This window comes from Ctenocephalides felis, unplaced genomic scaffold, assembly GCF_003426905.1.
Source record: "Ctenocephalides felis isolate EL2017-DRISC unplaced genomic scaffold, ASM342690v1 CF-g0.4_SCAFFOLD_01886, whole genome shotgun sequence".
Classification (NCBI taxonomy): Eukaryota; Metazoa; Arthropoda; class Insecta; order Siphonaptera; family Pulicidae; genus Ctenocephalides; species Ctenocephalides felis.
The window spans coordinates 29,399,871-29,417,327 of record NW_020538040.1 but is presented as its reverse complement, the minus strand read 5'-3'; the positions used below and the strand labels follow the sequence as shown (position 1 = coordinate 29,417,327).

Genomic DNA, 17,457 nt, shown 5'->3' with positions numbered 1-17,457 from the left:
GTCAGAGTCAGACCTGCTACGAGCGCACGAGTGTAGTAAACTGCATTGTTAGTGTTACCACATCGATCGGATCAGATCGCATATTTGAATATTTTTATTTGCTAAAATGTGATGTGTGAAGAATGATGTTTTGTGATGTGGACTATGTGATATGGATACAATATGGATAAAATCGCACTCGTTTTCTTATGTTGGATCACCTTCGCACTGGACACAAGAGCGGAAGCCCTTCGCGGCAATATGACACAAGGTAAATGGTAAATGTTTACAAGCGGATATTTATGTGAACCCGCCGCAAAACGATTATGAGATTTTTGCACACAGGCATGGCGTTGACATCTGTGTTTTATAGCATACTGGAAATATTTTATTAAAAAGGATATATTAGATTGTATCCAATGTGACGAAGTAGAAAAAAGATTTGGACAATCATGACAAGCCATTTAACAGTATTGTCTTAAACTATAACTGATTTTATATTAATTGACAATACACTTGTCTAATGTATGCGAATATCACAAATTAAAAAATGAGTTTTTGCAAATTTAGTTGTTTATTGCATAGTGCAAGCAATGTAATTATTAAAATTTTATCATTGGTTTCTCAAGATATTAAATATAATAAATTATTGATATTAAATAATAATAGTAATTGTAATATTTTTGGAACATTACTTAATATAACAAATTGAAGAAATGCGTTTTCAAGCAATTTAATTTTTTATTGCATAGTGCATGCAATGTAATTATTGATATTAAAAAATAATTATATAATTTTTGTATCATTTCCTTCTGAAAAGTAAAATTTGCAAAACAATTTTCTAATACCAAATATAACAAATTAAAGAAATTCTTTTTTTTTTCTTATGAGCTGTTGAGCAGAACCTTCTCCTTACTTCGTATTTTTTAGATGGTAACCCAATTTCCATATTTATTTAATTCATATTTGATTATTTTGTTATTAGAATTAATCTAATAGGTCAAACTTTTTATTGATGCAGAAATGCGTTTAAAAATATTTGTGATTTAATACATAGTTGCACTGTTAAAATTTTAAAGGAATTATTAAAATTTTACCATTGCGTTCTCAATATTACACTAAATTATTAATATTGAACGATAGTTTTACTATTTCTTATCATTTCCTTCTGCAAGTGAAATTTGCACAACAATTTTTCTATTGCCAGATCATAATTTTATATCTATCTACCAATATATACTTCAAATGCATTAGCAACATTAGTAACTTTGGAAAGATTTCATAAAAATTAAGCTGCATTTATTTAATTATTAAATAAACTACATAAAATTATATAAACGTTTTATGTTCAAGTGCAATAGTATTCGCTAAATTAATTAGTATTTTTTTATAAATATGTCGAATGGCAATCAGAACAATAACATTCTATAATCTATTATGGTATACTTTTGATCTCCATTTTATACCAGACGATTAGTATTTCTATATTATTTAGGACAAATTCATAATTAAACGTCAATTAATATTTTTGAGAACTAGCATGATTTCACGTAATTCTCATTACCAGTTTTTTATAACTTCAAAAATATGTATATAAAATAAATTATTTCATCTTACATCTCTTAAAAGACTAAACTAAAGTTTATTGAATGATTATTATTATCTATAATTATATTTATATATTTAAAAGTATATATCGCATTTATTTGTGTTCTTCAAATATCATATCAATTTACACTATTTTATTGTTATAGTTGAAATACTAATTAAAAGTATGTTTTAATCAATATTGTTTATTGAAACGTCTAATCTCCCTTGTGCAATCATTTTTAATTATTATGTTTTCTAAATATTTACTTCATAATAGTACAAAATTAAAAGTATCTATCAATAACAAATGAGTTGTGAGCGTTTGTTATTATTTGGTTGTTATTCAATGCCAGTTAATCTTCAAAACATTTAATCATTTTGTAAATGAACATTTTAATTATTTAGATATTAATTATTTGTTTGTTCATATTTTAAAATGCTACAGATTGAACTGAATATCCCATTATTGTTTTCTTTAATTAATTTGATTATTTGTTAATTATTAAAATTGATTTTCATTGAAAAATGATTATTTTTATTATACTATTATAGAAACCAGGCGGTTTATATAGGGGAAGTATGAACAAAATGGCATGATGTTTTTTTTTTAATATTTATTTAGTTAATGATATTATAACCAGTTACAATCGTTTTTACTCATCTTAGATTAATTGACTACCAGTAAGATAGTATTTTAATTAAGTAGGAACTATAATAACATTAAGGTAAAATGCAAACCATATAGTACGGAGAAAATGACAGGTTAAGGATATATTGAAATGTCATTTCCTTATCTATGGCTATCACTATGTCATTTTGTCCATTGTATAAATATGTCATTTTGTCCGAAATTGATCAAAAAAGAATAATTAATCGAAATTCCATAAAAGACCTCATAATTGCAAAAAAATGATCAAAATCATGGCATGAGTTCATTAATTTTAATATAAATAATTACAAATAGCAATAAATAAGTCCCCAAAAAGCTCGAGAAAATCACCCTTAAATTAAACATTTAAACTTTTGAAGGCGCGAAATACCTTTTTATCGATCACTGCGATAAAACTGTGACAATGACGCTAAACATCTGACAGCATTGTGATTATGGCTTTCTTTGTGTTATACAATCGCGGAAACGTTAATAAAATTAGCAAATTTTTAAATTTTGTCCGCATTTCTCTACAATGTATTTTTTAAAAGCTACATGCAAAGTAGGATGTGGTAATTTGGCAGACTTTCCTAATTTTTCCGAATACAATAATTTTATTATATTTTAGAACTGCCAATTATAATGTAAAATATTTGAAATAGTTTTACTTTTTTATAAGGAATATTAATGGAAACAATGAAATATGCCGAAGTGTAATGTAATAATAACCACCATATGTAACAATGGATTTTAAAATGATTCGAACTTATGTATTGTCCTTGGTATAAATAAGTAAAAGCTACTTAAAGTGAAAATAGTCTTTACCCGGCATTAAGGTAAATTGACATAGTGATAGGACAACCGTTGGGTTGTCTTTTAAAATAAACTACATAAAGAAGAATCAACATAGAAGCTCATAGGACTCAAACTGAAGTTCTGATCGCTTTTCAACAAAATCAGAAAAATAAAGAAAACTTGGGGAATTTAATAAAAGGGGGAATTTATGATAAACTTATAATGCAAAAAATGTATTAGACATGTTTGAATAAATTGTAGAAAATTGCGTTGCAAAATCAGTATTATATCAATATGAGTTTGTATATAGAATCATTAAAAGAATCAAGTTTTACATCGTATTTTTGTTAGCCTTTCAAACCTATTCATTACACGTGATGTAAACAAAAACGTATCTATTACTAACATATGTTAGCATACATTTTTCTCTTACCTACGAACATATGTTTCCCACCTTTCAAAACCTCAACTATCAATTAGCGAGACAGTTGTTTGTTATCATTTCGATTACTAAGCGTTTGACACAGAAATATGAGCCAACATTAACGATTCGCTTATTTGTTTAAGGAAATAAATATTTATATTATTACGGTTCGGTTTCTTCACATGTGTATTATATTTACTTTGAACATTTGCCATCTGCATTTACGCACGCGTTTCTTCGCTTCCATAATATAAAACAAGCGGGCAACTTTTTGCTAAATCGCTACATTACTGTTTTTTTATTCATTTCGCAATTGCGCACTGAGAAAATGCCGCTTAACGCTAAGAATAATAATTGCGACTATGTAACGGATCAAGAGTAACGGGCTGAGTTCACATTTACAATCAAATTTGCAAAAGAAGTTAAGATGGCACAATTAAAAACAAAAATATGATAAACAAATTGTGTATTTAACCAGAATAGTTAAGAATTTTTACTATTCTTTGTGCCGTATATCAAACACAGGGCTCACTCGTGGGTACGCAACTTGAGCGACTGGACCTGAATGAGAGGTCCGGTGTTCGATCGCTCTTCGAGGAACCTGATGTCAAGCAGCAGTGACATCCGTTTTCACTTGGTGGTATAAATAACAATATGTTTATAAGTGAAAATAGCACTCATCCGGCATTGTTGCATCAATATAATATTCGCCCTATTACGGAAATTGTAATAATAAAATTTATCACACAGAGATGGGACAACTGTTTGGGTTGCCATCTGTAAATCCGACGTAGTAATAGGTCGAATTATCCTTAGAGCTTAAGTTCGGATTGCTGTCCAGAATCAATAATAAAAAAATGTAGCAAACATGTTGATTGTTTAAATTCAGTCATTTTTTTCTTTTTTTTATTCTCTATTTTATTTACAATTGTCCAGTTAAGGATATTTAGTAAATTTGAGGAATTTACAATTGTCAGCCGTAAAGGGACATTGTATACTACATTAATTTCAAGAATATGTATTATATCCAAAAATTATAACCACATTATTTTTATAATATTGTATATGTTCATTCTTCTACTCTAATTAAAGATGTTTTGTACGACATTTATTTCTATTACTACTTTTATTCATGTGAAAACAAGGCTTGTTAATGTTGTTCTTTAGGTTTTTGTGTCTATCCAGCTGATGACCAATATAGATTAAATTGTGAAATTTTAATTTGTTTAATATAAGTTTTTCAAATTCATAGAATATTAAGAATACTGAACCGGACTTGATAAAAATGTGCGTTAGTAACCAATAGTTAATGGTTCGAATTTCACATCTGCACGCTCGATGTCAAGCAGTAGTGATACTAGATTTAAACTAGGGATTATGGATCTAGAATATGTAATCTAGCAAAAATTGGTTTTTGGGGAACATTGCTGCATAAATAAAAAATTATCAAAATAAGAAAAGACACTTGCAAATAACTAATATATAATTTTTGTTCAAGTGTTATAAACAATATAAAATAAAATAAATTTATGTTTTGAAATGATCTTAAATTTTTTTTATAAAAAGATTTCATGTTGAAATAGGCGCATTTTTTCGCATGTGTGTATCACAATACAGGAATCGTGTTGCAATTTTGCACCTGGCTCTTTCGTGAAATTGGACGATATATCTGTATTTGCAAGTGAATATACATTAAAATTTTCAAATTTGAATTTAATAGTTCTATTTAAAGACCTCACCGCATTATATATAGCATTAAATTTCAACATTGTGTAATATACATCTAAATTTAAAAAAAGTGATATTTTCTTAAAACATAATATATTATTGACTATTTGAGTAAAATATCTATTGAACGGTATTAATTGCTATGGTGTAAATTGGACTTTATTATTGAATTTTATTATTTGAGATCTACTAATAATTGAGAATCGAGTGATATATATATATATTGATATTGATATTACATATAATAAGATCAATAAGCACGAGTGGTGTTAAATAAATCTTGATAAGAAATTCACCCTACAAGGCACCCAGTTTAATATGTGTAACCTTATTGTTCCTATAGCTATAAAACTATTATGAGCTTTGTAGGGTTAAAAGGAACACTAAAGTTGCCAATCTTGAAAACAATTTATTTTTCTTTACATTATATTCTGTTCTGTTTTTAATTGTAAAAATTATTATAGTGTTCAACTATAAAGTCGAAGGAATAAAAAAAAAATCTGAATAAATCTTATCTGATTAATGGACGTTCCAAAATCTCTGTTCAATATGACTACTAATAATGAAAACGAAAATAATGATTATGAGGATAAAAATAATGAAAATGAGGATTTCGTCTCAAAATAACCCCATGCAAAAAAAATCACGTATGCTAAAAATCACTTTATTCCCAGAGCACTCTGTTTTGAGACTTCTTTGAAAATCGCCTTCTACGGAAATAGGAAATTACATTTATTATTGTACATAAAATTGTTACATGAAATATCACTCACTGTGCTCCGTAAAATATGGATGAAACAACAAGATTTTAAAATGTCTCATTCAATGCATCAATGTAATAAAGGATTTTTATGTAGAACTTGAGTTATGATCTCACATAGATCCTTAAATAAAACTATTTAAAAATATTGAAGATATGAATTATTCGATCGTGATATTTCTATTAACGATAACATTTCAAGCAATATTGTATATTAAATATTGCGTTTTACATTATTTTTATAAGATAAGTTTGTATAAAGACAGACTTTAAGCAAATATATATGAAATCATGGAATCAGCTACGTGATATAAATATATGTTAAGCAATTAAAGAAGTAGGGGAGACTGGGCATGATTGTGCCACTTTTTTTGATCAGGCATAATTTTGTTAATTGACCAGTTAGCTGGGAGAAAAGTAAATAAAGTAGTAAGTTCAACATTTGTCTAAAATGTTGAAATACTGACCTTGAATACGATGTATTAGTCATAAAATCAAATCATACATAAAAGGGCCAGTGGCACAACCGTCCACAACCGAGGGATTAGCATAAAAATAGGTTAAAAAGAATAGGTATAAGCACCAAAATCTTTAATCTTTAAAATCAATGTCGTCTACAGATTATTTTAATGTAAAGCACTGTCTGAAAGCAATAATGAGAACTTGTTCGAACAATCATGCTTCATCTTTCTTCTTTAGGACCCTATCTCAAAATCAGTATAGTTTAGCTTTTATGACGACATTTACTACCGTACCCTGGCACAACCGTAGCTTGTTTCCCCTATTTGATATCTTTCAGAAAATTTGATTTAATCATTTGAAAGAATAATGTGCTCTTTATAAAAAAAAGAATTTATTAATAATTTTAATTATCCAAAGCTGTTTGCTTAGAGTACAAGTGGCATAATCAACATTTGGAAAATAACATTTTTTTTAATGAAGAACAAACAGTGAGTTTTGCGAAAACCACTTTTTGTTTCCTCTCACATAGTTGATTAGGTCGCTTTTTTAGAAAAATACCTTTCGGCCCATAGATAAAATTGCATGAAGAAGTATGTCATTATTTGATGCTATATACCGTGGAATGTCTACTGTTTCAACCGGTGATTTTTATAAACATAATGATTCTATAGAGCACTACAATAGTCCTATCATATTTATAACTTTGTGTCTTTCTACCTATATGATTTTTGAATAAAATTCATGATGCAGGTTTTATTCTATAACATTTAAACACGTGATACACTTTTTTATTCGTTTTTATGAGACTAACAAGAGGGAAGTGTACAAATTGATAGACTGATCAGAATTAAACACCTTGTTAAAAGTAATTTTATTATTTATTAATTAGTTAACCAAGTGCATGCAAGGCAAATTGTATAGAGTAAAATTTTTGAAAATCCCACAGATATAAGAATTGACATTTTCCCATGCGGAAAACGCCATTTTTCATTTATCAACACCAAAGCACACCAGAGTTTTCCTATCGCCGCTCGAACTCAATAGAATTACGGCAAATGGTTGTCGAGCGGCGTTATTTGAAGACAAATTGCAGCAAATAATGGCCAAATCCGGTTATTTCGGATATAACAGTTGAATTTCGAAAACGGAAGTGCGATTCGATCGAGTGCTTTGCTTTGCTTTGCTCAGGCGAATGGCCGTGTTTAGAAAGTCTTGGAAGCTGGTTCTGATGAAGTGTGTCAAATAGCAAGAGGTGTTATGTTGTAATAGTTTTCGTGTAGTTTGGGTCGCTTTTAATGCTTTGTTTAATAAACTCTCAGCTAGCGGTCAAGGTGTCACTCGGTCACGTTCTTGGGAAGAAAACTTCAATTCGTTGGCGGGTGAAGTTAGGTTGTCAGAATAAGACTAACATTATGAGTTACCAAAAAAATCAACAAAATTTTATACCTGTCGAAGGTGATTGGCTTTTAACTTCTGCTCCAAGTAGACAAGAAATAATTAACTAGCAAAAGCAGACCAAAAGATCCACCGGAAAAAGAAGAGACTTGCATTTGTTGCTGATTTTTTGTTCTGAGACCGGCTATGATTGGTTACGGTGTATGACTTGGTACCCTTTGGGCTCTGGCTAATATCCCAAAGAGGAAACGATTTATTTGTTATCTGTTTTGTTAAAAATTAGCATATCAGTATGTCTTTACCCTATATGTCATCTTTTCCGTACTATATGTTCAAAATAGTTTTTGTAATAGGTTCCAATTTTCCCTAATAAGTATGTTATTACAGTTCCTACTTAATTAAAATACCAGTTTACTGGTAGCCAAATATGTGTAAATTTGATTGAGACTGATTATAATTAAATAAATAAATATCATTAAAAAACAAAACATTGGGTTATTTTGTCCGTACTTCCCCAATATGTTTAAGTAAAAATAAGCATCACTCTTGCTGAAGTAATCAGCTTGGTAAAGCTGATTTCCATACAAACTAAAAATCGTATTGCATGAACAATTAAAAACAAAATAACAAGAAAAGAAATTATTCATTAATTTAATTTAAAGCACAATGTTACGTATCGATACGATTAGAGAATTGATTATATATGTAATGAACATATATAGTATGTTAAATTATATTTACAATTACTTTTTTTTTACCTAATGATTTAGAGTTGTTAAAAATATAAATTGAAGAAAGTAAATTGCCCTCAGATTGTTTTACTAAACAGTTAGAAAATACATGAATCGATCTGCTTTGTATTATTAGATATTTTTTAATTTTAATTTTCGTAAATGGGCTCGCCCGTAGGTAAGCGGTTAAGAGCGACGGGACCTAAATCAGAGGTCCCGGGTTCGATACCCACTTCGAGCAGCCTGTTGTTAGGCAGCAGTGACAACGATTTTCACTTGGAAATATAGATAGTAATATGTTTCCAAGTGAAAATAGCCCTTGCCCGGCATTGCTGCACCAATAAAAAGTCAGTCCTAATAGATTAATTCTAATAACAAAAATCATCAAATATGGATGGTTTAACCATTGGGTTACCATCTAAAAAATACGAAGTAAGGAGAAGTTTCTGCCCAACAGCTCATAGGACGTAAGGTTCTGATTGCTGTTAAAAATATAATAATAATAAAAACAAAATTCGTAAATATAAAATATATCAAAATAATATGCCAGATTTCTGTGTTTTATCTGATACATGTTAAAAACAGCCCATGTATATATTTATGAAACAACCCATTTACATTCACACACATATCATATATATATATATATATATATATATATATATATATATATATATATATATATATATATATATATATATTTACATATAATTATATTTTTATATATGTATATTTACATATGTAAAATTTAATGTGAGTATGTATGTTATCTCATTAACCTAGCATTGAACTGAACATCAATCATATATTGTTTCAAGTATTTTTTTTTAAATTGTCTTGATATCAAATTGCACAGAAGTAACCGTTGTGTGACCTATATAATTATAATTGTTGTCTGATACACGAACTTTTACTTACGTAAGCGAATTACACTTTTTGACACTATTTAGAAAAACAAATAATAGGGAATTCATGGTATTTGGAAATTTGTTTGATTGCGGAATGAATCGACCAGCTGTTTATAGAGAACCTAATAGTAGTTTTAGTACCTATTAATTTTATTAATTTTTAATTGTGGCAATGGAATATAAAATCTTACAATACTTTTTAGCGTATTTAATGTTTGAACAATTAATTTTTTGCGCTTATACTTCATAATTATATTTTCTAGGAAACGATTTATATAATCTGTTTTTCCCATGGTTGGTAGAATCTTGTAACTTCAAATAATACAAAGTTCTAACTTATGTTATTTATATGTTGTAGTTGATAATTTTTTAATACAATTTTAAAATGCATGAATATATACATAATAAAAGTATGAATAGTAAAATAAATATATTTGTATGCATTGTGATACTATTTATAAACTGAAAACGAAACAAAACCAAAATATAGACCCGGGGGGAAAACTACTTCTTTAATAAATAGAGTTTGTTCGCAATTTTGAATTTCACTCGCATTTACTTATTGCTTTTTCAGATAAACAGTTCAATAATTTTTCCTTTGAACAATGAATAAATAAATATTTCCTACTAAAAAATACTAATTTTATAAGCCAATTCCCGTAAATGAGCATGCATTTTTTTAATTTTTATGAATCAATGTTATTTTAAAATCATTTTGACTCGATTTTTGAACCTAGCTCTTGAAAAAAAATTATTAAACTTGTATTCTGCTCAATTGTAATATTTAAAAAATAATTTAGATAGGGAGTCATAAGTCAGAATATAAAACTAATAAAGGTTAGATTTTATTCGTTTATTATATGTTTTATATTATACGAAATATAATGTTTTCATTCATATAATTTTTTCGTTATTGTTTACATGGTTATGTTTTGTCATTTATTCATCCCGACGTTTTTTATGTATAATTTTTTATATTTTGAGAGCATTAAATAATAATTTCGTTCGTGCCTGGAATGGAAAGAGCTTTTGCCTTGCAACCACAAGGATCAAGGTTTAGTCCCGCCTTGCACAACCAACTAATATAACATCAAGCAGTTGTAATATCAGATTTCGCAAATATAGATCTATATATATTATAAACATATAATTTCAAGTGAAAATAGCTTAAATCGTTATAGATGCATAAGTAGAGCAACTATATCAATGTATATAATAAAACAATAGTGACCAGAGAACGTTCCCATGTACTAAATCTGATAAATCTGAGTATTTGATGATTTATATAATTTAAATATATTACACAAATACAATAAATACATTATTGTATATTCTTATTTTTATCAAAAACCCCAAATTTTATTATCAAACCATTTTAATATTCGAATAAAATAATATTGCTATTTACTTGTGAAATAAAAACGATATTTGAAAAATCAACAAAATGTCAATGGTCCCCTGTATACAATATCTTAGTCATCTTTTCCCAAAAAATGTATCTGAATCAATTCATACTGTGATGTGAATATGTTCGATAAACATAAACGAAATCGTTGCTAATTCGTACATTATACAAACATTTTCACACATAGTAATTTACATACAAAATTGAAGTACCGTAAAGAATTCAACAGTTTAGGCACTTTTTGAATACATTGTGGTAATAGCTTGAATATGTATTAAATAAAATACAAATATGTCCACTTACACAATATATACAAATAATGTATTTTTTTTTCATTATCGCTAGTGGCAAAAATTAACAACAATACTTACAGAATAAATATCGTCTATTAGACGAAAGAACACTATGTTCGATACGTTTATGATTGATTATTTTTCAAAAAAGTTAATGAAATAAAAGTTTATTATGTTACCTTTTGGGTTCTTCCGTGGACTAGTGGTTTGAGCTTTGGAATTCAAATCCATGGTTCCAGGTTCCATACTCGCTGCATCTATAAAAAATAATTAATATTATAGAAATTGAAATAATAAATTAATTACATAGCGATAGGACAACCGTTTGGATTTCCATATATAAATAAAACCACGTCGTTTAATAAGTCAGGACAACAGCTCTTAGGATTAGTTAAGTACAGATATTAACTGTTTTATTGTCATTATCATAAAACAGTAATAATACAAATTGTAAAATTAAATCTCTTCAGATATAACTTCATAATAAATCAATTCAAACCAAAGTTTGCACAATGACAGCTTTACTTTAGACAAAATTATAAGACAAATATCCCATATATGATGTTACGTTTGTGACAAATGGAACCACTTGCCGCATGTAAAAACTATTACACCATGATTTAATTAATTTTAGTAATGATAAAAAATTCTGAGTTTTATTTTATTTTAAATTCTAATTTGAAGAGCTTCAAATACAAACAAAGAAATTAAAGTTGATTTTCATTACTTCTGCTTTTACGATAGTGGTGTAAAAAAAATACTTGGTTGTTTACAATTACAATCCAAACTTTTTGATTTCAATATTTGTTTTATTTTCGATATAAGCCAATTTGATATTTGGCGATTATTTACTAATACTAGAAAAGTTGTTTCTCAAATGAGAGAATTAAAATTGCTGTACTCGTGTTATATCTTGCATTATAGTGTTTGTGAAAGCAGAATTACAAAGATCCGATACAAGCTTTTTGTACTAAACTAATTCATATTCTGTGTTATATTTGTTTTGATTATATATATTTATGTATAATAAATATACAGGTTTGCGCGATTCTAAAAGTCATATGAAAGTTGTTCAATAAAATGTAATGAATGAAATGAGTAAAATCTACATTTTATTAATTGTAACTATCGAAGAGAAAACTAGACTCATTGGTTTTACTTGATCTCTATAAATAGTTTTGAATTTAAAAATGGTAATGGACATATGGATTGCATCCAATAAACTCTTCGTTATCAAACTTGATTGTGGTAGGGTTTTTAGACATATTAAGGAAATTGATTACTTTTTTATTTTATTGTTATTTCAATAGTAGAGATATTATATTACATCATATAATATAAACTTTATATATGAATACGGATTGTCCAATTTGGATCATTTTCGTTGGGTTCTTCGATTTTAACATCTATTGTTTTAATAAACTTTCATTTTCAAACTTCAAAATCTTATACATATGGAACTTGATCACTTCATATGCCATCAATTCAATTTTATTTATTTATCAAAGTTGAAAAGGCTTACTACTTACAACCAGTATCTGAGAATGTTTATGTATGCACAAAATTACTGAGCGTCTTATTTTTTATTATGTAAAGACAGATAATAAAAATAATAAAAATTTAAATTCAACTAATTCAAGGTAATTAATAAAAGAAAAACATGGCACTTGAGGAAATTATTTAATGTCAATTTCTAGTACATTTGGAATATTTTAAGCATAAGTCACTTATATCTATTTTGATGTTTCATAGAATGCCGGTATATGATTTTAAAAAATATGAGAGCTCAATTCTTATAAATCTTATTTTTTTCATAAAATTTTTAATTACGATATCGGTTTTAAGACAACAGGTATATTAAACAAGTTGACACACTAAAAACTTTATTTTTTTCTGTTTAGAAGAAATTTTTGTTTAATATACGAAACCCGAACAATTTTTTTTCTGTTAACTGTTTTTATTTAAAAGTATAGATATAAATACGTTTCCAAGTGATTGTGGCATCTAGAGATTGACGCTTCAATTAAAAACATCAATAGTATAAAAAAATATATTTAAAAAAATAGGTAATATGTTGGGTCTTCTAAAAAACGACATTGTTGAGGAGAATATTTATCATCACATCACAGAACTCTCAAGCTCTAATTACAGTACAGAACTAAAAAAAATCTACTCAATTCTTAGAATTTACTTCATAAGCATCTAACTACCACAATTCTGGCAAAAACTACCATGACAACTAATAATTACTCGTACTGCCTCATAAGTTCGAGCTCCACTTTTCAAAAGCAAGTCTTACTTTTTCCCACGTATGAAGGAAGATTGAACTCATATCATCCGAAGAACTGGTGAAACCAGTGAAACTGCCGGCCATGAATGTCATTGCGTGATGAAACGAAACATTTCATAATAATAATATTACAAGCACCTGTTCATGTGGATGTAGAGTACATTTTTTTCTAGCGTTCTCGATCGCTTTTACGCAGAAAGTTCTAATAGCGTTTTCTACGAATCGGTTTCAAACAATACAAGGAGATGCGGACGGTGAAGAGGCCTCGCAATTATACCGCACACGAATGCTGGGCTAGGGCGAATGACAATAATAATAGTTGGTGATTGCGGATGGAAATTGATTAATAAATGATAAGGTGACATGAGAAAAGTCATCATATTACCATTCAGCATCTAATTAATAAAGCTAATTATGCATATAATTGCTTTTGAAATCGACACCATTGTCGCAAAAAATCTTCATAGAATTTGAAAATTTAAAATTTGTCCGAATGATATCAGGGTTCAGATTGGCAAATATTGGCCAGACTATTTTTAACTTCTCGTAGGGTAAGTTATAGTAATTGCAAAAAAAGCAATAACGAAAATTTTTATATATCTTTACGTTTCAAAGGCTTCTGAACATGGATGTATATGTGTGTGTTTGGACACAAATTTTCGTCAACGATTTCGTGAACACGGATCTACCGATTTGAATAATTCAAGAAACATTCGATTTGTATTGTCGCGTGCTGATTAGGTTTTGGAAAAGGTAGGTCCAGCGGTTTCGCAGATCCAATAAAAAAAAATTCAAAAAATGCCGTTTGGCGGTCAAAAATGACCATTGAACATATGCACATCAAATTCAGATGTTTTATAGTGATTTTAATAATAAAAACAAATTTTGTTTATATTTCTATGGGTTCCGTACCAATGTTTATCTGTTAGACTGCGACGCGGCGCTTGAGCGCTTCGATATTTCGTCTCTACGCAGCTAAAGAAGCTCGATTGTTTCGACAAAAGTTCAAAATTTCCAAAATATTTCACAATATAAAAGACATTTTTTTCAAAAATTTGAAAATTCTAAATTAAAAAAAAAATGTTTTTCAAACATCTTAATTTTTAATACGGAAAGTTCCAGCAATTTGCCTTAAGCCACGATGCAATGCATCACTAGTTGTTAATTAAATCGTATTTTTTTAAAATAATTTTCATGAAACTCAACATGATAATAGAAGTCTTAACGAACATCTAAAATATTATAGTTCTATAGAAAAGTGGTTTAATTATAAAAATGCATTGAGAATTCATAAGTGCATACAATTTCAGGTTTGAGTATACAATTATAAATATGTTTAATTGGTTTTTACTGAAAGTAAGAACTTTATTTCCAAAATAAACATTTGAAAATTTTGTCTATTTTTTAAAAATAATTTTTATGAAACTCAACATGATAATAAAGGTCTTAACGAACATCTAAAATATTATAGTTCTATAGAAAAGTGGTTTAATTATAAAAATGCATTGAGAATTCATAAGTGCATACAATCTCAGGTTTGAATATACAATTATAAATATGTTTAATTGGTTTTTATTGAAAGCAAAAACTTTATTTCCGAAATAAACAGTTGAAAATTTTGTCTAAAAATATAAATATCAATTCTTATTGATTTAGAATATTTATCACAAATCGGAAGTTTATGCAACTTGTCTTATAGGAAAATGCCACTTATAAATAGTTTTCAAATTCAATTTCTACTAAATCAAAATCAATGCAACACATATAACAAGCACCGACTTTATAATTATAAGTAATGTTTTTCCTAAGTCTGTTTGACCTAAAACTTATAAATCTGTAGATCTTGTATCTGTAAATCATTAATTTTAATTTCAATTGAAAAATATATTTTTGGTAAATTACTGCATTATTTTAAAATAATATAGAAATGTAGTGCTAATTGATCGTTTCAAAAACCATAATTTGCATCTTCATCATTTACTCTACTCGACACAGAATAGTATTGATAGAATATATTTTGGTTCGATACTAAAGCCGAGTTACTTTATGAGATACTAAGGATGCAAAATTTTTCTATTTGGTATACCAAACTGATTATTAATGTTATACATTCGGTATAATCTAGAAATCCTATTCGTAAATAATGTAGAATATTTTATGGTACTTTTTATTAAGTTTTATAATGCTTGAAAAATTATTGTTTAAAGTATCATTTTTCACTTCCAGATTTTTTGTTACGAGTATTAGTTTTTTTATTTGCTGGAGACAATATCTCTTAGTAAAAAACCAGTACATTTCTTTTACTCGAAGCTTTTGTAATTTAAATTACTGCGGAAAACAAAGAGAATGACGCGGTAAAATCCGAAACCGCATCATGTGCATATAGCGGCAGAGCTAGTGTAAGAAATTATTAATGTAATTTTGAATCATATATATATATATATATATATATATATATATATATATATACATACATACAAACTAGCTCTTAATATTAACTTTTTTATAGTACGCAATTCAATCAAACTTCGTATGGAAATAGCATGGAAAAAATTTTGAAAATTAAAAAAAAATATTTAGGTATAACTTAGCGACAAATTTTGAATTAAACTCATTCATTTGTTCGCTAAATTATATCTAAAAACATTTTCAAAATTTTTGAAAAATTTTCCATGCTATTTCCATACAAAACTTTGATTGAATTGCGCACTATCTAAGAAACAATATTAAGAGCTAAAACTTTGGGAGAATTGTTTTTTATCAATTTGGAATCATTTGAGCCCTTGGGAGCAAAGAAATTCGAAAATGTCCATATTAAGGACCACCCTAATATATATATACAGGGTGCTCCAGAACTCAACGTCAGCCCGAAACGGGGGGATAGTATTGATTGTAACTCTCATGAAAAATAATTATCGTGATGTTTGAAAATTATGAGCTTTAAAAAACCAATCAAGAGCTTTAGTCAAACTGTGATTATTTTTCGGTTATTGTTGTTAATTTTTATAACTTTTGTTTATTTAAACTTTAGAATCGTAACCGTGAATAACATTTCTAGGACCGTGGTCAAAAATAATGACACGATTGCCACAAGTTTTCTGATTGTACAATGGTAAAATACTTAATGGGATCAGATTGAATAATTGTAATACACTCTTAAGATTCATAATAAAAAACGAGTAAAAAAACAAAAATCAAAATCAAAAATAACACGTTTTTTGTTAGTGTATTTCGATAAATCTATCAAGTATTTGCTATTATACAATCCTTAAGTTATTAGATTATTAGATTAAATGCGCCAACTTTTGATGGAACTTGCCTATACACTTCAGTACATTTTTGTTAAAGATCAAAATTGTCAATTGTCAATTTTGGAATTTTTAAATTGATAGTTTAACAAAAAGTCTTAATGCTTGAGACCTTGGATCAATCATGTCATTATTTTTGAGCGCGGTCCAAGAAATATTAATTACGGTTACGGCTTAAATGAACAAAATTAATAAAAATTAACCACAATAACCAAAAATGGTCAGAGTTTCACTAAAGCTCTAGGTTGCACTTAAAAGCTCATAATTCTCCTGTTTTTTCTCTAATTTTTTTCATAATGATTACGATCAATACTATCACTCCGTTTTAACTTGACATTGAGTTCTGGGACACCCTGTGTATATACAAGGGTCATGCTGAAGAAATTCAATGGATTCAAAATCAAGTTATTAATTTGATGTTTCATTAAAAAAAACATTGAATCGATCATTGTGTCGAGATTTATCAATACTGATTTCCGAAGGAAGGTAATGTAAGAAAGTGATTTAGTCACTAGATAGAGTTTATCAACGACGAGCCTTCTGTCTATCGGAGCTGCAACCATTGCAATCTGTATTAACTCTCTATTGATTGCATCACACTGGCAATAAAACGTAAAGAACAATCCAGGTGAACAAACCTTATAACTTTTAATAAAAATAGATCCCGTTCATTGCAAGTGCTATTAATCTAGGTGTGCGTTTATCGGCTATACAACTATAAACAATTGAAAGATTGTAAA

General features: G+C 27.9%; 1 protein-coding gene across 1 annotated transcript in view; it reads left to right on the top strand.

Annotated features, from left to right (window-relative positions):
- LOC113378050 overlaps positions 1 to 17,457 on the top strand; it is a 51,207-nt gene continuing 33,750 nt past the window's right edge. Inside the window, exon 1 of the mRNA XM_026618562.1 lies at positions 1 to 250. Coding sequence (XP_026474347.1) covers positions 163 to 250 — 88 coding nt within the window. The 5' untranslated portion in view covers positions 1 to 162. The remainder of the gene's footprint in view (positions 251 to 17,457) is intronic.